Consider the following 25,435-nt stretch of genomic DNA (forward strand, 5'->3'; position numbering starts at 1 on the left):
CTTGATTTTCTTGTGATGCTTCCTGGGTCATTCTATATTTTGCCCATAGCATCTTTCAGTATTGCAACTCAAGGTTTAAATTTGTTTTTCAATTCTCTCAACTTGAGAAATGCAGAGCAAGTTTTCCCCTTTTTATGCTCCAATTCCAGCTCTCTGCATATTCCATTATAATTCTTTGTCTTGTCCTCCCACATTGCCCTTTGAAAACTTCTGTTGAACTTTTACTTCAGCATATTTTCCCTCTGTTTTGATTTCCTAACACTCTAGTGCAATTTTCAGAGTCTCTTCTAACATCCATTTGTGTCTTCTCTTTTCTGTCTTTTTAAGGACATTTTGCTCTCTTCATGAATGATATCATCCCACAACTCATCTGGTCCTCGATCACTGGTGTTCAATACTCAACCTATTCCAGGATGATCTTGAAATTCAGATGAAACAGATTCAAGATTTCATCTTGGTTCTTGTGGACTTACATAATTGATGGTCTGGTCTTTGAGCTAAGACTCCTCTGACATAAGCAATGATATTTCTTCTTCTATTTCTTCTTTGAATCCTGCTTGAAATTCTGGCAGTTTCCTTTTGAGGTACTGCTAAAACTGCTCAAGAGTTATCTCTAGCATAATTTTAGTTGCACGTGATACTGGTATTATTCAGTAATTTTCACATTCTATTGATCATTTTTCTTTGGAATAGGCACAGATAAAGATATTTTCCAATCAGCTGACCAGGGAGTTGTCTTCCTAATTTCTTGGCATAGACAAGTTTGCATATTTAGTGCTGTATTCATTTGTTGAAACATCTTAATTCATAGTCCATTAATTTTGAAGCCTTATTTTTCAGCAATACCTTTAGTGCAGCTTTGACGTCTTCCTCCGTCCCACTGGTTCTTGATTATATGCTGACTTACATCTGTGGAATGTTGTACTTTTTCTTTTGGCACAGTGATTCCTTCTATCTTCTTTCAAAGCATCTGTGTCATTCATTATTTTTTCCCATAAAATCTTTCAACACTACAATTTGAGGCTTTAGTTTATTCTTCAGTTCTTTCACCATCAAAAATATCAACTGTGTTTTTCCCTTTCAGTGTTTTAACTCCAGGGCTGTGCATATTTTAAGCAATACTTTACTTTTTCTTCTTCAGTTGCCTTTTGAGATCCTCTAATCAGGCCTTTTATTTCATCATGTCTCTAGTTGCTTTAGCAACTCTATGCTGAAGAACAAGTCTTCATGTCTAAATAGATAGCCAAGTCCAGAATTCTCTCATCGTGTGTCCTTCTAAAAAGCTCAGCTGAAGCCTGTCCACCATAGGTGATCCTTCTAGGATTTTAAATACCACTGGAACAGCTTCCAGCATCACAGCAATATGCAACTCATCCAACTATAGCAAACTGACAGATTAATAATGGGTCATTCATAATAAAATTATATAAAAGTTGTTTATTTACAGTTTAAGAACTTGAAAAAACACAGTATTTTATTTCTATATATTAAATAGAAAAACACATAGGCAGGCTTGTGTATTTCAAAAGTTTTATTTCTACTTTAGTTACAAAATTTCATCTGAACATACACATTTGAATATATTTTGAGTACTGTGATAACCTAGATACAAAGCAAACATAAATATTGATAGAGAAGAGCAAACGCATGCCCATGATGAAAATTAAAACCATCTTTGACAATCAAATTCCTTTGAAATCTTTATCTTGAAAATTTATCACACTAATTTTGTTTTATGTATTAAAAATACACATTTAACATATTATATACATAAAATAAATAATACATAAAAATACATATTGACAAATTTCAATCAACAGATGCCATTGTAGATGTGCTTAAAAGGTTGTGTCAAGAAATCTGGAGGAAACTACCTGGCCAAATGACTGAAAGAGATCCAAATTTATTCCCATTCCAAATAAGGTGACTCGACAGAGTGTGGGAATTATCATACAATATCTCTCATATCACACATAATAAAATTTTGCTGAAGATTATCCAGAAACAACTGGAACAGTACATTGATAGAGAAGTACCCGAAATACAAGCTGAGTTTAGAAGATGCTGTGGTACTAGAGGCATTATCACTAATGTCAAATGGATCTTGGAAGAAAGCAAAGAGTACCAGAGGGATATCTTCTTGTGTTTCATTGACTATACAAAGGCATCTGACTGTGTGGCTAACCTTGAGGAGAACGGGAATCCTAGACATTTGATTGTGTTTATGTGAAAACTATACTTAGATCAGGAAGCAATCCTCAGAAAAGAGCAGGGAAACACCACATGGTTCAAAATTAGAAAGGGAGTCTATCAAGGATGAACCCTGTCTCAAAACCTTTTCAACACATATGCAGACCGGATCATTCAGGAACCTGGGCTTTATGAGAAAAATGTGGCTTAGTGATTGGAGGAAGACTCATCAATAACCTACGTTTTGCGGATGATATAACTTAGTTTGCTGAAACTGAGGAAGACCTGAAGTACTTGCTGCAGAAGGTCAAGGACTGTAGTCTTCAATATGGATTGAAACTCAACATCAAGAAGACAGAGATTCTCACCACTGGGCCAATCAGCAGCACATTGATGCATGGAGAAGAGACTGAGGCTGTTAACAGTTACAGCTTGCTCAGCTCCACAATCAACACTCTGACCTCATGAATCAGGAAATCAAAAGACAAATTGCATTAGGTAAATCTACTGTCAGGGACCTTTTGAGAGTCCTAAGAAGCAACAATGTCAATCTAGAGACTAATGTCTGATCCAGGCCATGGTCTTCACAAGTACTTACTATGCATCAGAGAGCTGGACAGTGACCAAGGATGACAGAAGAAGAATCAATGCCTTTGAGTTGTGGTGCTGGAGAAGACTTTTGAACATATACCATGGACTGTCAAGAAAACAAATAGTTCTGTCTTGGAGAGGGTGAAACCAAGTTTCTCCTTGGACGCTAGGATTTTGAAGCTCCATCTCACATACTTTGGGCATGTGGCCAGTCCTTGGAGAAGGACATCATGCTTGGAAGGGGGGAGGAAGAGTGAAGGAAGAACCTGGATGAGATGGACTGATAAAGTAACTACAGCAATGGGGGTTGGTATGTCAGAGTCAGTGAGATTGGCTCAGGACAGAGCAGGCTTCAGAGCTGTTTTACATAGGGTCACTATGAGTCACTGGTGACTTGACGACACATCACAACAACATTAAAAATAACAACTTTTTTTCATATTTTCCATTACTAACTTCTGCTTAAAATAATTTATCTTAAAGTGTGTTTCAGGACGTTGACTTTTCAAGGTAGTACATTTTAAACAATGAAACAGCCATATATTAAAATATCTTTATTGACTAATGTTTTTGTCCAATCTTTCTGGTGAGTTATATCTGCTCTCATAGTGAGACTAGGTAAAAATGTTAATTAGCAGACTAATAAAAATCCTTTAGAGTGGATATATCAACCTAGAGTATTTTTTCACCCATTTTAAGTCTGGTATTTACAAAATGAGAAATCAATTTATCTTCCTTTGTTCCTAAAATGGCCAGGAAGAGTGTTGAGTAGCCCATCAACTGCCTCAAGAATTTAAAAAAAAATGCAACCAGAGTGCTCCTTGGAAGCAAAGATGACTTAGCTTTGTCTCACTTACTTTGGTACGTTGCTGGTGCTGGGTCAGTTGATTGGTATGTAACATGAAGTCAGAGCAGACCCAGAGCTGTCCCTCTGGTGGGTTTTCAGAAGCAGTAGTAACACAGGAGACTGCCTATCCTCCTCCAATGGAGCAGCAATTGGATTTGAACCATGTGCCTTTGGGACTGCGGGGAAGCTTCTTAGCACCAGATCTGAGTGGGTATGTTGCTAGAAGTTATTCTTTGGAGAGGAGGCAACATGCTTGGAAATATGGTAGGTGATTTGTTGTCCATAGGGTCTCTATGAGTCACACTTGACTCGACAGCATCTAACAACACTGCCAGGAAAGGCATTTTGTTTTGTGTTTTATAGAAGGGTTTACACTTGTGAGTGGAGACTGAGTTGGTACACATCAGCTGAGACCCAGGACAGTTTTAGTAAATTCTATTAATTTACTTAAACTTCAGCTTATTGTAGAAAACAGGAGTTTTCTAGTCAATAATCTTATTTTACAAATCAAGGTTCACTGGTGGCAGATCCAAATCTCCTCATCTTGGCTTTCTGTGTATCTCTACTCAAAGTGTTCCAGGGACTCCATGAAGCTCAGCACACCAAAGTGTACTTACCTGGTATTTGAGTGGTTCTCGATGAGATACCAGGCAGCTGAGAAATTCTCACTTGTGAAGTCAGCACTCATTCCACGGAACAGCATTTCTAAGTCCTTCTGTGGAAATTTACCTCTGAGGAGGAAAGGAAGCCTTAATATATAATTCAACAGATGATAACATAAAATGATTCTGGAAAAAAGATTTGTGAATATCCCAGCCTAGCTGGAATAACAAAGAAGAACATGAATCTAGAAAAACAAACAGGAAACCAAATCCTTATGGTAATATACTACACACTGCCAAAAATATGTCTATATACATATGTACCAAATACAATTTCTACATTTTGATTAATTTACTATCAGATAAACTGATTTGCATATGTGAAATGGGAAAAGGTGAAATCCATATAGTAATTATATGAATATTTATTATAAGGTTTAAAGACAGTTTAAAACATCAAATTTAATTAATATTTGTTGTTGTTGTTAGGTGTCATGGAGTTGACTACAACTCATAGCAACCCTATGAACAAAAGATCTGAAACCAATCCTGTCTTTTGCCATCCTCACACTTCCTGACACGTAAGAGTTCACTGCAGCAGTCACCTTGTCAGTCCACCTAGTTGAGGGTTTTCCTCTCCTTTGCTGATCCTCTACCCTTCCCAGCATCATGTCCCTTTCCAAGGAACAGCACCTCCTAGCAATATGTCCAAAGTATGTTAGGCAGAGCCTCATCTTTCTTGCCTCCAAAGAGCAGTCTGGCTGCACCCACTTTAAGACGAATATATTCGTTTTCTTGGCCATCCATGGACTGTCCAGTGCTCTTCTCCAACACCACAGTTCAAAGACATCAATTCTTTTTTCTGTCATTCTTATTTATTGTCCAGGTCTTGGATGAATAGCTAGCAAAAACCATGGCCTGAATCAGACGCACCATGAAATCTATCAAAATATAATTATCTAACCAATGGGTAAACTGAGGAGCAAAGATCAAGCTTCATGTTGCAAAAAAATCTTGAATGATCCAGGAAACATCAAAAAAAGATAGAAGTTATACACACAATCACTGTAAAACAAAACACCACCACAACAAAACTGGTTGATACTGAAACAAGTAAAAAAATACCACATAAAAAGGAGCCAATGGTAATGAAGGAAAAAAGTTCAAGCTGCACTGAAGGCACTGACAAAAAATAAGGCTATAGGAATTGATGGAATATCAAGTGACACATTTCAACTAACAGATGCAGCCCAGGAAGTTTGGAGGTCAGCTGCCTAGCTAACTGACTGGAAGAGATTCATATTTGTTACCATTCCAAATAAAGGTGAATAAACAGAATGTGTAAATTATCAAATAATATTGTTAATATCACATTTAATAAAATATTGCTGAAGACTATAAAAAAACCCACCCAGCTAAAATAGTATAAAGTTCATGTTGGGTTTGGAAGAGGCTTTGGCACCAATATCATTGCTGATGTCAGATGGATACTGGTTGAAACCGAGAATATCAAAAGAATATCTCTTTGTCTTTTATTGACTCTGCAAAGGCATGTGGCAGTGTGGATCATAATAAACGATAGCTTAATTGTACTCAGGAGAATCCTGAACCAAGAAGTTGCTGTCTAAACTGAACGAGGGAACAATGCATGGCTTAAAATCAGGAAAGATGTGAGTCAGGGTTGTATCCTTTTTCCTTATCTATTCAATCTGTACACTGAATAAATCATTCATGAAGATAAACTCTATGAAGAAGAATGTGACATTAGAATTAGAGGATGACTCATCAAAAGCCTGCACTGTGCAGATGAGACAACCTTACTTGATGAAAGTGAGGAGACTTGAAACACTTAACTGCTGAGGATCAAAGACTAAAGCATTCAATATTGATTGCATCTCAACATCAAGAAGACAAAAATCCTCACCACTGAACTAATAGGCGACATCATAATAGATGGAGAAAAAGGCTGAGTCAACAATTTCATCCTATTTAAGAGTATTTAACCAATACCCTTGGAACTGGCAGTCAGGAGACCAGGAGACTTACTATATTAGGTAAGTCTGCTGTCAGAGCTCTCTCCAAATTATTACGGAGCAATGATGTCAGTTTGAATAGTTAGGTATACTTAATTCGGGATTTGCTCTTTTCAATAACTTGCTAAGGTTCTGAAAGCTTGACAATAAGAATGACAGAAGAATCAATGCCTATAACCCATGGTGTTGGAGGAGAATACTGAATAGTCCATGTTGTTGTTATATACCATTGACTGAGAATCAACCAACAGCTGACCCTCTCACAGGTTTTTAGTAGCAGCTAATCATATGGGAGAAGACTGCCTATCTTTCTCTAGCAGAGCAGCTGGCAGCCCGGCTCTTTAACACTGAGACATCATGGACCGCCAAAAAACTCAAACAGATATGTCTTAGAAAAAGTGCATCTAGAGTGCTCCTTGGAAGGATGATGAAACTTCATTTCACATATTGGGGCATGTTGCTAGAAGATTCTATTCCTTGGAGAAAGCCATCATGCTTGGTAAGAAAGAGGATTAGTGAAAGAAGATCCTCAACAACAACCTCAATAGTGACTGCAGCAATGAGCTTAACTGTGTCAGAAATTGTCAGGAAGGCACAGGATAGGCTAAGTTTCAGATGTGCTGTTCCCAGGGTCGCGGTGAGTTGTACTTTACTGGATGGCACCGAACAACAATAACTACAATGGGTAAAACTCAAAATTTGAATACACTAAAATTTTTTTTTAAATGTAAATGTTTGTTAAACATTTCTTGTTAAAGATCTAATGAAAATATTTTAAGACACATAAATGCCAAAAAATCATCAATGGACTAATAAAATCAGATCGAACTACTAACACAGCCCACATATGGTCTGCAAATTACTTTGCTGACTTGATTTTTATATGTACTTTAAGATCAGTTCACTTAAACACTGATCACATGTCTGCTGCATGTCAGGCTCTATCTAGCAGGCTGTTTTGAGAACAAGGGCAGTCTGGCTGGCTCTGCCCACTGCAGCACCCAGGGGCCACACCCAAGCCACACACAGGTAGGGTGGCCCTGCCCCCGTCACATTCCCTGAGGCACAGCCTAGCACCATGACACAGTTTCTCCCTTGAAGTACTCTACCTGGTCCACAGCAAACTCTACCACCTTTGTGCAGAGTAATAAATGCTCCTTCTCTGTACTCCTTACGAGTGGTCTCAGCATGCTAAGGTTCCCAAGTATGCACAACTTCAGGAAACACTTCTATCTAGTGATCCCTCGGAAACCACCCCAAGGCTTGGGGTGAAAGGACCTCCAAGCACTCAGCAATGCTTTTACACACACAGAAAAAAAAAAATCCCTGCAAAAGCCTTTCCTCCTCCAAAGAGTCATTGTCCTAGAAGGTTACAAGCAGCAAAAGGAGTCCTACTTTTACATCCTGTTACATTTATCTTTCTCTATAAAGTTTTCTCCTTTTAGTTAGGGAAAGGGGGAAAAGAAAATAAGCTCTGATTTTAACCTTAATAAGTGACAAAAAGATGAAACTTTGTAGAGGTAGTTGTAACTCCAGTCATGGTAATGTGAAGACTGTATATCCTTTAACTTTCCTCAATAGCTTCACAGGTCAAGTGACCTGAAGCCAAAATCTACCTGTGCACACAGCTATGAGAGTGTGAATGTATATGTGTGTTCATAAACATGCTGGTAATCTCTACCAGTCAGCAGTCTTAGCAGAAAGAAGTCAAGACTCTACGTTTTCAGACGTTTATTTTGTTTTGGGTTTGTCATGCTGGTTCTGATGCTTTACTTAGTAATAAAATCCAGTTAGCTGTGGAAGTTTTCTTCATTTTATTTATTTGAACACCATGACTCCAGTTGAAAATTTGGGGAATATAATGACTGAGTTGAGACTTGGGCTAAGTGAGACCATGCTGAGTCCTGGCAAAGGAATCTAAAAAGACAGCCTGGCCCTAACGACTGGTAGTGTGCCTGTCCAGAGAGCTGTGCCTAGGACCTCTGTGTGTGCGGATCAGAGTGTGAATGTCCACACACCGGACACAGCAACCCTGGCTCTGTATGAAGCTTACAAAGCATCATTCCACTTGGGTTCCAGAATTTAAATTGCTTAAGAATGTGAAATGATTTTAATAGACTCAAAATATAGGACAAAATCACCAGTATCAGTGAAATTCTCACTAATAATACTCCTACTAATTATTCAACTCTATGAAGCCTTCATCGAACAAAGATGAAGTAAAAAAACTCACATATTAAGAGCACATCTCCTCAGTAGAGAAACAGAGTTGTTCCACCAAAATCCCATGGACCATGGGCAATCTTAACACTCAGAATCCTGGGGAACCTAGGGAAAACAAAATTGGCCAGGAGAAGGAATAATAGTGCTGATGATCAGCTCATAATAAGCACCACAGACCACCCTAGCAGAAGCTTAGTCTCCAAAACGAGAGAGAGAAATCATACTGAAACACTCTGGAAGACAGAGGACTATCTCCTCCATCCACAAGAAAATTAACACCTGAGTCAACCTTCATCTTGGCAAGTGAAATACTGGGGAGACTTGCCCAGAGGTGAAAAAAATTTCCAACCACACGGAGATAAAGCGAGGCAGCTGGCAAAATCTTGTGGCAGGAAGAGAGACATCCAGAGGAAGACAGAGACATCTTCGAAAACTCACGAAGACTCGCACTTCCTGGAAGGTCTAGCACGTGTGCAGTCAATGGGAACCTGCCTATGGAAATTCCCATAGAAATACAAGCCTCCTTAAGCAAAATAATAAACAAAACAACAACAACAAAAAAAACCCCACAACAAACCACACTTACAAACCATGCGAACTTCAGCAGACATGGACTGACTGGCTTAAAAATGCCAGCCCACATTATCTGCCAGCACAGGACCACGAGTTACCCCACTATCCCACTACTCACTACACCAACACAACCCTACAGCACCAACTGCCCAAGATATTTAACCTGCTTGTTTTAATGTCATTTTTTAAAGGCATATCACTATCTTAAACATGAAAACCACCATCAACCCTGGAGGAACATCATCACCAAGATGACAAGAAGGTCAAACAGGAAGCTGTTACAAACATACCCCAAAAATAAGGTCATAAAATGTTGTGAAAGCAGCAGACATCTTAAATAGCACCAAAATACAAAACAAAAGCCTTCACCTAAAAAGGAGATCTGATAGACCCAATAAATATCCCAGAAACAAGAAGGCTGAAGAAATATGTCAATGTGGAATTCCATGAATTAGCACTCAAGAAATGAAAATGAAAGAAAAAAAGAGATGATGCCACAAGCAAAGATAATTATAAAAATCCCTATAAGACAAAGTGGATAAAACCAAAGAGATTACTAAAAAAATTAAGAAACAATGAAAATGCAATCCACAATAACAAAACGGACATTACAGAAGCTACTGTTATGTCAGAGGGACAAAAAAGAAGAGTGGAAGAACTGAAACAAAGAATCAGTGAGACAGAAGACAAGATCCCCAACAGTAATATAATTAGAAAAAAAGCAAAAGTAAGATGAAAGAAAAATGAAGAGGGAAGACAGTCTAAAAATCAAAGAGTGGAAAAAAATACACTAAGCAAATGACATCCAAAAAAAAGCATGTGGAATGGCATCAAATGAAATTTCATACATGTGATCAGAATTCTGGAATGGGGGAGACAAAAGCATTGAGAAAAACAGTAGCAAAGATAATAGAAGAAAGCTCTCTTAGTGTCATGAAAATTGAGAAAAATACATTCTTCTTGATATGTTCAGCTCAACAAACACCAGATAAGACTCCAAAAGAAAAACATCTGGATTTAAATAGTTAAATTCTCCAAAAACAAGCATAGAGTACTGAAGGCAGCTCAAGAAAAACAAGAGTAATCTACAAAGGAAAACCAATTAGATTAAGCTCCAACTTTTCAGCAGAAATTTTAAGAGCATTAAGACAATGGGATGACATTTACAAAAGGCTAAAAGAAAACAAATGTAAACCAAAACACCTGTGTCCAGTGAAACTTTCCACCAAATATGAAGGAGGAATTAGATCATTCACAGAAAAGAAGGAACATAAAGAATTTGTGAAAACAAGACCAACTCTACAAGAAATACTATGAAAGTCATTCACACAGCAAAGAAAAGTGGATGGATTAAAATAATCAGTAACAGTGCAAAAAAGAATTCAGCAAAATGGCAACAATAAAACTGTGATTATTAATAATCACACTGAATATGAATGGCTTACAAGCATCCATTAAGAGAAAAAAAAAGATTAGATAAAAACCCCAAACCCATCAATATGTTTCCTATAAGAGACACATCTAAGAGACTAAAAATCAGAGTGGGGGGAAATAAAAATACTAAGAAAATGGCTAACAAAAGAAAGCAAGAGTGGCAATAACCACTAACCTCTAATAAAACAGACTTTACAGTGAAAATCAGCATAAGAGGTAAATAAGGGTTTTATAAGAGAATATAACCTTAGTTAATACCTATCCACCAAAAGCTGCAAAATACATAAAACAAATGTTAACAGTCTTGAAAAAATATAGAGAACACCACAATAGTAGTAGATGACTTCAATACACCAATGTCACTGAAAGACAGGTAAATAGAAATTCAACAAAGATGCAGAAGAACTGAACTATACAATCAGCCAACTTTACCTCATCCTGTACCACCAAAAAACCCTTCAATTCACTTTCTTCTTAAATATACATGATACATTCCCCAGAACTGATCATGCATTAGGGCACAAAGCAAGCCTCCTTAAATTGAAAAGCACTAAAATAATGTATCTTCTCAGACCACAATGCTACAAAACTAGAAATTAACAAGAGGATAAAGCAGAGGCTGAAGCTAAATAATACCTTGCTGGATCAATACAAAGTAGAAGAAGAAATTAAAATATGAAATTTAAAAATTCCTTAATATAAGGAAGAATGAAAACAGCTTATCAAAATCTCTGGTATATAGCAAAAAGCAGTACTTATAGTTCAATTCACAGCAATAAGCATATACACACACAAAAGAAAACGTAAAATAATGTACTTAACCCAACATCCCCAACAAATAGAAAAAGAACAACACACTAACACACACCACTCAGAAGAAAGAAAATTAAAAAGGAATTAAATAAATGGAAGAAAAACAGAGCAATTGAAACTATCAGCAAGACCTATAGCTAATTATTTGAAAGGATCAAAAAGATTGATAAACTATTGGCAAACTTAAGAAAGAAAATGAAAGAAGAGATAAAAATAACTAAAATATTAAATAAAAGGGGCAATATCACAAAAGAAGCAAGGAAAATGAAAATAACAGAATATTATGACAAGTTCTATGGACAAATTTGAAAATCTATAGAAAAAGAACAAATTACCAGAAACCTGCAAGCTACCCAAACTGACAGAACACTTAAACAAATCCATCACAAAAGAAAAAACTCAGCAAGTCATAAAACGAATCTCAACAAAAAATAGGTCTAGGCCAGATGGCTACACCAGTGAATTCTACCATTCACAGAAAAACCATCAAAAATTATATCTAAATTATTTAAAAAGAAGGAACACTCACTCTGACAAGGGTCAAAGCCATCACCAAAAAAGAAACTATAGAACATTATCTCCCATGCACACAGATGAAATATCCTTGACAAAATCCTAGCCAACAGAATCCAACAATATATAAAAAATAAATTTATCGTAACAAAGTAGGATTCATAATTTCATAATAGGCAAGCAAGAGTGGCTCAACATTAGAAAAGCAATCAGTGTAATCCATCACATCTATAAAACAAAGGACAAGAACCACATGATCCCATCAGATGACAAAGAAAAGGTTTTAAATAAAATCTAACATATCTTCCTGATTGAAACACTCCACAGAATAGGAATAGAGGGGAATTTCCTCAACATAATGTGATCCAAGTCATGACCTTTTCAATTACTTCTTATGTATCTGAAAGTTGGACAATGAATAAGGATAACGGAAAAAGAATCAATGTCTTTAACTTATGCTGTTGCAGAAGAGTACTGAATGTCCCCTGGACTATCAAGAGAACAAACAAATATTTCTTGGACAAAGTGCAAGTAAGGCACTCCTTAGATGAAGCTTTGTCTCGCATACTTTGGGCATGTTGTCAGGAGGGGACAGATCTTGGAAAGAAACATCATGCTTAGGAAGGTGGAGGGTCCGCAAAAGAGAGGAAGATCGTCAACAAGATAAACTGACACAGTGACTACAACAATATCAGTGATGGTAAGGAAGGCATATAAGAGAGGGTAGGGCTCAGAGCCATTGTTCATAGTGTCACTGTGAACCATAGTGTAAACTTGATGGTAGCTAACAACAGAGGTTGTAAATCTCGAGGCAAGAGATTGCTCTTCTACAAAGCAGGTGGTACATGCAAATCACTTGCCTTTGGGTTGACAGCAAAACTCCTTATCTACTAGGCCACGAGAGCTCTTCATTAGTGATGTGAGAGATGCCAAACAACAAGGTATCATTTGCACACACATGTTTATTGCAGCTAAGTTCACAATAGAGGTGGAAACAACCTAAGTGCCCATCAACAAACGAATGGATAGAGAAGCTGTGGCATATTCACACAATGGAATACTATGCTGCATTGAAAAACAGGAACTCATGAAATATTATACAAAATGGTTGTTCTGGGATACCCATTCTCCTCAGAGTTAGCCACAGTTTGTTGTGGTCCACACAGTCAAAACCTTTTGCAGTCCATGTAAAACCTATAGTTGGACCAGGAGGCAGTCGTCAGAACTGAGCAAGGGAATACTGTATGGTTCAAAATTGGGAAGGGTATACACCAGGTATGTGTCCTATCTTCATATGTTTTCAATTTATATGTAGAACAGATTATCTGGGAGGCGGGGCTCAAAGAGGAGAAATGTGGCATCAGCACTGGAGGAAGATTCATGAACATTTCTGCATTATGATGATGACCGTCTGCCTGTTGAAACTGAAGAGGACCTAAAGTGCTTGCTACAGGTCAAGGACAATAGCTTTCAGTAAAGATTGAAGGTCAGTATCAAGAAAACAAAGATTCTCACCACTGGGCCGATTGGCAGCATCATGACAGATGGTGAAAAGATTGAGATTGTAAACCACTTTAGTTTGCTTGGCTCCACAATCAACACTCTTGGCACCAGCAGCCAGGAAATTAAAAGATATATTGCGTTGGGAAAATCTGTTGTCAGAGATCTCTCTAAAGTACTGAAGAGCAGTGATGTCAGTCTGGAGACTAAGGTGCGCCTGATACAGGCCATGGTCTTTGCAATCACTTCCTATGCATCAGAGGGCTGGACAATGACTAGGAATGACAGAAAGAGAATTGGTGTCTTTGAGCTGTGGTGTTGGAGAGGAGTGCTGAAGATACCATGAACTGCTAAGACAACAAACTAGTTGGTCCTGGAGAAGGTGAGATCAGGCTGCTCCATGGAGGCAAGGATTCTTAAGTTTTGTCTGACATAACTTGAATATGTTGAAAGAAGGGACCAGTCCTTGGAGAGGGACGTCATGCTTGGGAGGGTGGAGGGACAGTGCAGGAGAGGAAGACCCTCGATGAGATAGATTGATTCAGTGACTGGGGTGGGGTAATGAGGGCAGGTATGTCAGAAGCAGTAATATTGGCACAGGATAGAGCAGGGTTTAGGGCTTTTGTACATAGCATTGCTATGGCTCGATGGAACATAACAATAATAATAATATATGAATGAATAAATGTAGACTGGCGAACAGGTAGACACAGGCAAACAAAACAAAAGCTAATACAACAAAGGCTAGAAGACACTCTTTCTACACATATATTTTTAAAAACTCTAACTAGTTCTATATATGTAACGGAGAAGAGTCATGAAAACTTTCCAGCCATGGTCAAGTATATGACAGGGATGAGTTGCTGGATCTGGGAGCTCAGAACTATAGTGGTGGAGGATATAAAGTCAACTGGCCTAAGAGATTCCACAAAGACAATGTCCTACAACCTTCTCTGGTAAATAGAAACAGGACTCAAAGATTTGTGAGCAGTCATTTACGGCACACTACTGGGTTTGATTCAGAGCACAGTGAAGAAAACCAGATATTAGTCCAGAGAATGATGGAATATCTGTGTACTTCAGTCTCCATGATCCAGAAACCTGAAGAAATGAGTGGCACTTAACATCCTTTGCTGACTGCAGTGAAAGGCATCATAATAGAAGGGACCCAAGGGGGAGGCGGCAGGGGAGAGAGGGAATAAAACCCAAAAGGGAGACTTGACTCATGCTGAAAACATGGAACTAAACTCAACCTCAGGCTCAACTTTCACTCCAACAACAAATGGAAAAGGTCTAGCTAACCCCAGGGAAGCTACACCACTTCGCTAAAGGTCTGTGATTAGGATTCCTGAGGATTTGAGTAGGTAACACAGAGTGATGATTTTGTAGTCTCTGGCTAATAAATGTGGTTATTTTATACTTTGTACTTTATTAACTCTTTTTAACTTTACATATTTCTTTTCATGATGATTCATTTAATTTTATTCTTATTACAACATCTGAGTTAAATATTTCCACAGTACTAGTGAGGAAACAGCCTTAGTTACCAGCAAGCAAGATTTTCATCTAGTGTTTCTGTACTCAAGTGAAGAGCCAGAGAATCTTAGATATGGAAAAAAAAATCAGAACTATGAATCCAGAGAGACTGAAACTTGGGAAATTTAGGCAACAATGGAGCAGGCACTGATTAAAAGTGAAGAAAGAAGCGGCTAATAACGATAACAAGGAAAGAAGCACCGTGTAAACAGCCAGTTCAGTCTCTGGCTGTCAAAGGGTCAGGTCCTGACTCCTGGAGACCAAGCACAGTAGAATTGCCGTCTGCCCCCACCCCATCCCCACGGTGGCCTGGGGATAGACTGCTTAAACTCAGGATTTTAACAGACTGACTTTCAGAAACAAATCAACCACCAGGCCTTTTCTCCCCATATCCAAATGACTCTGCAAGCTTTGCTAAAACATGTTTTGCATCACAGACACAAGGAAGCCAAGAGTTAAAACTTAAAAGATAGTTGAGAAAACTGGACTCTGGACGGCAATGCTCCGAAGACAGAGGACTGTGAGGTGAGTTAATCAGCCAGCGAGAACTGCCACACTGTGCTCAGTTCATATCCAGTCTGTGCTGAAATCCACTGCCATGAAGACATAGATGGACGCATCACATGCTCTCCTCCGTAAGTCCATGAAATGTTGTCATCAGTGAATCAAAAGTTTCAGCAGCTGACGCTTCTGTCCAGCCTTAAAACCTCTGTTTTCCATTAGATGGCAGTGTAAGCTGAAATTTCAGTCTTAAATACCTCAACCCCCTGCCATGGGAGCAAAGAGACATGCCTACAAACCAAGTCTGGGTCATAAAATGAACAGGACCGTGCTCCACATGGCAGCATTTTCACGTTTCTGTCAGAGAATGATGTGTAATGACGATCTACGTAGCACACAAAACAACAAAATAATTTTTTTAAAAAAGGACTCACCATGACACATGTAGGTGGGGCTGGCTGTAGTCATGTTACTGTATTTAATGGAAAAGAACATGTTTTCTTGATTTAGCAGATGGAAAGATGAAAAAGTGGGCATTTTAGCATAGTAGTAAAAATTGGCTTCCATAGTTACATAAAGTGTGTGTATATTATATTCCAATCTTTCCATTTTAAAAATTTAGCATCATTATATTTACTATGATGTACTAAATATCATGATATTTTGGTTTGGGGCATTTATTTTGTATATTAGATCAAAGTCCAAAAATTGTTCTTATAAAAAGTTTTAAGAAATACTAAGCTGTTCCTTTTTTTGTTTTCAAAATATCATAAGATATTTGGTCATCTCCTCCTTTTTGTAAACTAAACTAATAAAAAATATAAATTTCCCACCAATCAAAACCATTCAATAGGTATTTTCATTTTGTTTGTGAGTGCATCTATTTTCTTCTCTAGACAGCCAATCTCAGTTAATAATTGCACAGATAATACTGAGATAAAAGTAGAAGGGAAATTCTATTTTCCAGCCTACATTCCTGACCAACTTCTTGTTGTGTACCATCAAGTTGGGATGAATTCTTCCTAACCCTTTGGCGGGTTTTCAGAGGCAGTAAATCACACAGCAGAAAACTGCTCATCTTTCTCTTGTGGAGCAGCTAGTGGATTTGAAACCTGTTCCTTTGGGTGGGCAGTGCAACTCCATACGAGTAAGCTATGAGAGCTCCCTTCTAAGCAGCGATTATCTCTAAAACATGACATAAATAGCCTCTGGCTTGGAAAGGAAAAATGAAACAAAAAGGCAAAGACTTTTACCCAGTCTAAACCTGCTTTTTCTTTCCTTTTCAGTTAAAAATCTCTGTATCATAGATAAATTTCATACAAGCAAATTCTTCCTTCAATACAAAACAAAATGATTTTTTTTTCTGAGTAAATACTAACATTTGTAAGTATCAAGGAACTACATATGCAAAAGCATCAGTTATAAATTGTGAAATATGGTCTTGGGCAGTTGCAGAGACATATTTGCTCCAAGTTGTTAACCTGGTGGAAAAATGACAGACAGCATACATGCCCTATGTACCAATAAAACACTGCTGTGCCTGAGAGAACATGCCAACAAACACTGACGGGCCACAATGCAGACACACTACACTACACCACCAAGACTTAAATGCAGCCAGGTCCAGACATGTAAACATTACACTATACAGACAACATCAAAATACTGCTGGGTACTGAAGCAGAATCATAACACTATACTTCCAACTCTGAAATTTTACTGGACGTTGACACAGACACACTACACTATACCACCAACTCTGAAACACTGATGGGTTCTGATACAGACACTATACTAGAGGGTATAACCAAGTTTCTCATTGGAGGCAAGGATTCTAAAGCTCTGTCTCACATACTTTGGGCATGTGTTTTGTAGAAGGACATCAAGCTTGTAAGGGTAGAGGGAGAGTGCAGGACAAGAAGATCCCAGATGAGACAGATTGTCATGGTAAGTGGGGCAATCAGATTAGGTGGGTCAGAGTCAGTGAGACAGGCTCCAGAAAGGGCAGGGTTCAGAGCCACCGTACACAGGGTCGCTACAAGTCATGGGTGAAAACTGGGCACTTACATAGGCACACTCCACTCCATGCCAACTCTAAAATACTGCTGAGTCCTGATGCACACAATGTGTTCTCTGATATGAGCGGGGTTAAAGAAGACTAGCAAATTGAAATGTGTTTTTTCCAGAGGGCTAAGAGCTCAATCAGGCAAATCACCCCACGTAGCTTCAGAAACCCTGCTTTTATAGCATTCAGAAACAAAGAAATAGTTCACAAAGAAATGGAAAGTTAACGATTACTTCATAGGGCCAGTACGGGTCAAGTTCACTGATATTCAAGCAAGACTTCTTTGTATTCACAAACTGTTACTGTGTTTTCTTATATTCATAACAACTTTATAAGGAACAAAACTATCTGCTTCTATCTTCAAGGGAGTACGTGTCCCAGGCTGTACAAGGCAAGAGATACGTGTCTTCAGGATGTACAAGGACCACTTGCAGTCCTCTTTCTTGGCATGCATCACATGCAAGTCACTAAGCCAAATCCTGAAGACACATATCTCTTGCCTTGAAGTAATGCTACACACTGTACTATACCATTACTTCTGAAATACTGCTGAGTTCTTATCAGACACTATACTACACCACCAATTTTAATACACTACTAGGCACTGATGGAGACACACTACAGTATACGACCAATTCTGAAACACCATTAGGTACTGATCCAGATGCCTGATTATCAACAATCCAGTACTGAAACACTGCATGGTTCAAAATGAGGAAAGAAGTGTGTCAGGTATATGACACACTTTTCAATCCATATGTGGAACAGATCATTTGGGAGGCTGGGCTTTATGAGGAGGAATGTGGTATCAGGACTGGAGAAAGACTCATAAACAACCTGTGATATGCAGATGACACAATATTGCTTGCTGAAACTAAAGAAGATCTGAAGCATTTGCTGCAGAAGGTCAAGGACTGTAGTCTTCAATATGAATTGAAGTTCAACATCAAGAAGACAAAGATTCTCATCACTGGGCCATTTGGCAGCACCATGCTAGATGGAGAAGAGGCTGAGGATGTTAACAATTTTAGCTTGCTCAGCTCCACAATCAACACTCCTGGCGGCAGCAGTAAGAAAATTAAAAGACAAATTGCACTGGGAAAATGTGCGGTCAAGAACCTCTCCAGAGTACTGAAAGAGCAATGATGTCAATCTGGACATTAAGGTATGTCTGATCCAGGACATAGTTTTTGCAATTACTTGCCATGCATCAGAGAGCTGAACAATGATTAAGGATGACAGAAGAATTGATGCCTTTGAGGTGTGGTGACGGAGAAAAGTATTGACCGTACCATGTACCACCAAGAGAGCAAACAGGTCTAACTTTGAGAGGGTGAAACCAAGTTTCTCCTTGGATGCTAGGATCTTGAAGTTCCATCTCATATACTTTGGGCATATGGAAAGAAGGGGATCAGTACTGGGAGAAGGACATCATGCTTCAAAAGGTGGCGGGACAGCACAGGAGAAGACCCTGAAGGAGATAGATTGACAACAGTAACTTGGGCAATGGGAGGAGATCTGTCAGAGTCAGTGAGATTAGCTCAGAACAGGCCAGGCTTCAGAGCTGTTGTACATAGGGTCACTATGAGTCACAGGTGACTCTATAGCACATAATAATAACAAAAATAACTGATACAGAGACTCTACACTATACTGTCAACTGTGAAATACTTCTGGATCCTGACACAGACATACACAATACACTGTATCACCAACTCTGCAATACTCCTGGGCCCTGACAATACATATACTTGATTGCTGTCAAGCACGACTCATAGCAACCCTATGAACAAAAAGCCTGAAGCCTTTCTATAACTATGATTATTTATCAAAGTTCATAGTGTTTCCAGAGGCATGTTGTCTAGGAAGTGGATGCCACTCCTGCTTCCAACTACATATACTACTAACTCTAAAATACAGCTAGGTCCTCACGAAAACACACTACACTATACTACCAACTCTGAAATACAGATGGGTTATGATGCAGATATTGTACAACTATACCACCAACTCTGAAATGCTCAGAATTCTTCTATATTTCTCAACTAACACATTTCAATAAGCAAGTAATAGAAACATCATTCTATTACTCCTTGGTTGGATTCTAAGTGCATATTATATACAGAATAGTGAACCCTGCATTTAAATCCTGCCTCTATTTGAACCTTGACGCAAGTTGAGATGTCATTTCTTTTACGGCCTCTCCAAAGGTGCTGTGGTAGCTTCACGGTAAGGAGTTGAGTTGTTAATCTACTCAAAAGCAGGCAGTTTGAATCCACTAAAATTATTACAGTAGAAAGATGGGAAATCTCCTCCCATGCAATTTAGTGTCTTTGAAAACCCTCTGGAGGGTCAGCTCAGAGTCGGTTCTGACTGGATGGTACACAACAACTGAGTTCTTTTAGCTCTCAAACTAGCAAGGGAGCCATGACATTGCCAGAACTGCTCATGGAATTGCCAAAGTAGTATCTTCCTCATGATGGAGCATGGGTCACCCAATGGTAAGGACTTGTACTGCAAACCCAATGGTGGGCAGTTTGAATCCACCAGCTTCTCTGTGGATGAAAGATGGACAATCTCCTACCATCTCCAGCAGAGTAGATATTATGGTTGACTGATTCAAAATGTCCCATGCTAATCCATCTCATTTCACTAATACCTAGTATGCCAATATTTATGCATTCCATTTCTTTCTAAACAACGTCTAGCTTTTCTACACTCACACTTCTCACACTCCACATTCCATCATTAGTGTCTGATTACAACTGTTTCTCCTTATTTGTGTTTCCAAACTTGAGGACTCAGCCTCAGGTGTCACATTTGCTAGTCAAGTGTGCTCCATCGTACGTAGATTTTTTGAAGGCCTATTATTTCAGAAGTGGATAGCCAATCCTTCTCCCTAGTTTGTCTTAATTTGGATGCTCAGCTTTAAAACAGTACCTGACTGACAAGCATTTTACCAAAGACACTTCCTCATTACAGGAGTAACCAAAGGAATCAGTGTCGGTCTCCCTGCCCTTGGCATGTGTCTCTTTTCCCATTCCTTTCCCTGCTCCACCAACATTTCCTTCCACTCTCATGTATCGTGTCAAGCACCTCCCTATCATTGGCAAACTCTGATATGATTGCTCAGGACTCAAGTCAATTATCTTTTTTTTTAATATTATTTTTATTTTGATTGTGATTTTAACAAAAGTTTACAGAAAAGCTAGATGTTCATTTACTCACTGTTGCACATTTACCCCGCTCCCTCCCTCCCCACTCCATTTTACTTCTTTTATAAATATATTCATTCACTGTTGCACAATTACTTCCCCCCCTTCTCCCCCAGTCTCTGCAATGTAGTTGTTGTCAAACGTATAATGCCTAATCATATATTCCCTTTAGATAGTTCTTTCCTTCATCTGTTCCAATGCAGTACTCATTTTTTCCTTTTTATTATTATTATTATAAATTTTAATGAAAATTTACAAAGATTTTGGATTTCCATTCACTCACTGTAGCACTTTTCTCTCTGCCCACCTCTCCCCTCCAGTTCATTCTTCTCTTTGAAAAGTAAAAGAAAAATTCTTTCATTGTTACACAATCCCTCCCCGCAAGTCCACTCCACTATGCAGCCTTCGTTCTGGACTCCTGTCATGACAATAATACCTAATCTTATATACCTTTTAAACAGTTCTCTGTCTCATCTGTTTCAATGCAGTGTACATAATTTATCCTATCTTTCTCAGTCTCCCCCCGCAACCCCATGTCAGTACCGTTTTACAACAATGGCATCATGCAGTACTCATTATTTATCCCCTTTTCTTAGCTCTCCCCCACTCACAGCCTCCATGTTAGTCCTGTTTTAGAACAGTGGTGTTATGCAGTATTTGTCCTTTTCTAGATGAGATATATCATTCAGCATAATGTCCTCCAGGGTCACCTATGCTGTGTAATATTTTGAGTTCTTTATTTTTCAGTGCTGCATAGTATTCCATTGTGTGACCATACTATAGTTTTTCTATCCATTCATTTGTTGATGGGCACTTGGGTTGCTTCCATCTTTTTGCTATTGTGAAGAAGGCAGCAATAAACATGGGTGTGCATATATGTTTGGGTGGAAGTTCTGGTTTCTTTAGGGTATAATCTTAGTAATGAAACTGCTGAGTCAAATGGTGTATCTATTTCCAACTTTTTGAGAAAGTGTCATACTGCTTTCCATAGTGGTTGCACCATCTTACAATTCCACCAGCAGTGAATAAGGCTTCCAATCTCTCCACAATCCTGCCAACATTTGTTGTTTTCTGCTCTGCTGAACTTTGCTACTATTACTGAGGAGAGATTATACCCATAGTGGTTTTTATTTGCATCTCTCTGAGAGTTAGGGATTTTGAACATTTCTTATGTGTTTGTTTGTTTACTGAATGTCTTCTTTGATGAAGTGACTATTTATATCCTATGCCTATTTTGCAATTGGGTTGTTTACCTTTTTCTTATTGAGGTGCTGGAGTATTCTATAAATTATAGGTATAAGTCCATTATCAGGTATCATTTCTGTGATACCTTGCACTTAATGCTGCTGCTGTCTTTCAAACTGCTTCCAGTCTCTCTTGAGTTTGTTGTTATTGTTATGTGCTGTCGAGTCACCTGCAACTCATAGTGACCCTGTGTACAACAGCTCTGAAGCCTGTGCTGTCCTGAGGCAGTCTCACTGCTTGCAACACACCTACTCTTACTGCCCCAAGTACTGTATCAATCCATCTCATCGAAGTCCAAATCTCATGTACCAGCTTTAGGGAAAAATTTCTATCTGAGGCAGTCTTTGGGAAAGGTCCTTGCCCCTCAGCTGAGCTGATAATTTAAGCCGTATACATTGTGGAGCTAGTCAAGTCCTTTGGGCTCAAGTAGACATTGCTCTGCTTGCACACTTTCCCGCCTTTCTTCTCATTCTACTGCATGTGCTAAATAAAACCCTTTTCTTTCATCACCATTATAACATTTTAACATTATAAAACCATTATAGTTTTCCCCTTACACATCTGATAGCTTTAAAAACAGATCATCTTCAACATTTAAATCATATAACAAATCCCCAAGTAACATTTTTAGATAGAAATAAAAGACAAACAATCCTCTCTAGGACCTAACCATAACTGCAATACTAACCCAGGGAACTGCAGGGGTGCCAGATGTAGGAGTAAATGTCAAAGGAACCTGCTTACAAACAGACTCTCTTCTAGCATTCTGTTGTAGCCGTGCTTACATATGGACACAAACCTACATAACAATTTGGGGAAACATAAACAAATTTAAGGGGATGAAAAAGGGTCTGATGTTAATTGGGTACTGTCTTAATACCTAGATAGTGTTATCTTAGAAACTCAGAATTGAGGCGTTTTTCAGAAGACAAAAAAGACTAGATGAAGCTAGGTGCAGCACAGAGTTACCCAGAATGGCAGTTGAAAGGCAATAGGACTCCAAACGGAGGCCATAGTGATGTACACAAGTGCCACCAAATCCCAGACCCCAGTGCAGCAGAGTCCATCTTCAAGTTGGGTATGAGCACAAAGGAGCAAGGAGTGTTGCAGTCATCTCACCAAAGCTGCGCAAACACCTCCATCATGTCCTTTACTTCTCAAAAATACTCTTTCTTGAAAGAAAGAACCCTAAAAAAGCTCTGATCGTTTATCCCGCTCCAGGCCCTACATCTCTTTCCCTTTGGGCTCTCCTATTCTCTGATCCATTTTATTAGCTTCACTGCCTGACTTTCTCATCATTATGCAGACTCATAGGCATACAACAACAGAAACAACACTCAGACTTGGCATCCAGCATCAACATCATTCTCTAGAGAGACCAGGGCTTTTATCTAAAAAATGTCAAATGTGTCTGACAAATGAAGTCCATTAATATTTTTAACATTTTCCTTATTATTCACTTTTTTGTCAAGATTTCTCTATCAGAGGTCAAAGAATTCAATAAAATAATTGCTGTTTTCCAGATGGGAATGTAAACATAAACAGAAGAGAAAACCAGGCTGAGTGCTGATTGGCGGACAGACCACCAACTACTCATATGCAAGTTCAAGCTGAAGTTGAGGAAAATTAAATCAAGTCCACGGGAACCAAAATTTGATCTTAAGTATGTCCCACTCGAATTTCAAAACCATCTCAGGAACAGGTTTGAGGCCTTGAGCACCAATGAGCATAGACCAAATGAGCTCTGGGTGGATATCAAGAAAATCGTCTATGAAGAATGCAAAAGATCATTACAAAGTCTGAAAAAGAAGAAAAGACCAAGATGAATATCAGATGAGACTCTGAGTATTGCATTAGAGTGCCAAGAAGCCAAAGCTAAAGGGAGAAACCAAGAAATCAAAGAGCTGAACAGAAAATTTCAAAAGTCAGCTCGGGACGACAAAGCAAGATACTATAATGAAATGTGCAGAGAGTTGGAGTCAGAAAATCAAAAGGGCCGAACTCGCTCAGCGTTTCTTAAGCTGAAGAAGCTGAAAAACAAATTCAAGCCATGGGTAGCAATACTTAAGGAAACTTTGGCTAGAATGTTAAATAATCCAGGAAGTATCAAGAGAAGATGGACGGAGTACACAGAGTCACTGCATCAGAAGGAATTGGATGACACAGAAGAATTTAATGAAATAACATATGAGCAAGAGCCTATGGTGATGAAGGAGGAAGTTCAAATTGCTCTGAAGGAATTGGCAAAAAACAAGGCTCCAGGAGTTGATGGCATACCAATTGACATATTTCAACAAGCAGACACTGCCCTGATGTACTCACTAAGTTGTGCCAAGAAATCCGGAGGACAGTCAGTTGGCCCACTGACTGGAAAAGATTGATATTTGTTCCCATTCCAAAGAAAGGTGACCCAACAGAGTGTGGGAATTATCGAACAATATCATTAATATCACATGCAAGCAAGATTCTGCTGAAAATTATCCAAAAACAGTTGGAGCAATATGTCAACAGAGAACTGCCAGATGTTCAGGCTGGATTTAGAAGAGGTCATGGTACGAGGGATATTATCACTAATGTTAGATAGATCTTGGCAGAAAGCAGAGAATGCCAAAAGAATGTCTATCTGTACTTCATTGAAAATGCAAAGGCTTTTGACTGTGTGGATCACAACAAGCTATGGCTGACTGAGAAGAATGGGAATCCCAGAACATTTGATTGTGCTTATGTAAAACCTATACTTGGACCAAGAGGCGCCATCAGAACAGAGCAGGGAGACACTACATGGTTCAAAATCAGGAAGAGGGTCTGTCAGGGATATATTTTGCCTCCATACCTTTTCAATCTGTATGCAGAACAGATCATCCGAGATGCTGGGCTGTAAGAGGAGGAATGTGGCATCAAGATTGGTGGAAGAATCATCAACAATCATGCTTACTGAAACTGAGAAGGACCTGAAACGCTTGCTACAGAATGTCAAGGACTGCTGCCTCCTATATGGAATGAAGCTCAAAATCAAGAAAACAAAGATTTTCACCACTGGGCCAATTGGCAGCATCAGTATGGATGGTGATGAGATTGAGATAGTTAACAGTTTTAGTTTACTTGGGTCCACAGTCAACACTCTTGGTAACAGCAGCCAGGAAATCAAGAGACAAATTGCATTTGGAAAGTCAGCTGTGAGGGTGTGAGGGACCTCACAAGAGTACTGAAGAGCAACGACATCAGCCTGGAGACTAAGGTGCACTTGATCCAGGCTAGAGTCTTTGCAATTATGTGCTATGTGTCAAAGAGTTGGACAGTGAATAGGGATGACAGAAAGAGAATTGATGCCTTTGAGCTGTGGTGCTGGAGAAGAGTATTGAATATACCATGGACTGCTAGGAAGACAAACAAGTTTGTCCCGGAGAAGGTGAAGCTGGAATGCTCCTTGGAGTCAAGGATTCTGAAGCTTTGTCTGACATACTTTGGGCATGTTGCAAAGAGGGACTGGTCCTTGGAGAGGGACATAATGTTTGGCAGAGCGGAGGGGTGGCACTGCGCAGGAGAGGAAGACC

General features: G+C 38.9%; 1 protein-coding gene across 1 annotated transcript in view; it reads right to left on the reverse strand.

Annotated features, from left to right (window-relative positions):
* EXOC2 (exocyst complex component 2) overlaps positions 1-25,435 on the reverse strand; it is a 248,021-nt gene that overhangs the window by 188,252 nt on the left and 34,334 nt on the right. The window contains exon 4 of the mRNA XM_006888701.1: positions 4,246-4,359. Within this exon, the coding sequence (XP_006888763.1) occupies positions 4,246-4,359 (114 nt within the window). The remainder of the gene's footprint in view (positions 1-4,245; positions 4,360-25,435) is intronic.

The sequence above is a fragment of the Elephantulus edwardii genome, unplaced genomic scaffold (genome assembly GCF_000299155.1).
Source record: "Elephantulus edwardii isolate Elephantulus edwardi_28Jun2011 unplaced genomic scaffold, EleEdw1.0 scaffold00071, whole genome shotgun sequence".
Taxonomy (NCBI): Eukaryota; Metazoa; Chordata; class Mammalia; order Macroscelidea; family Macroscelididae; genus Elephantulus; species Elephantulus edwardii.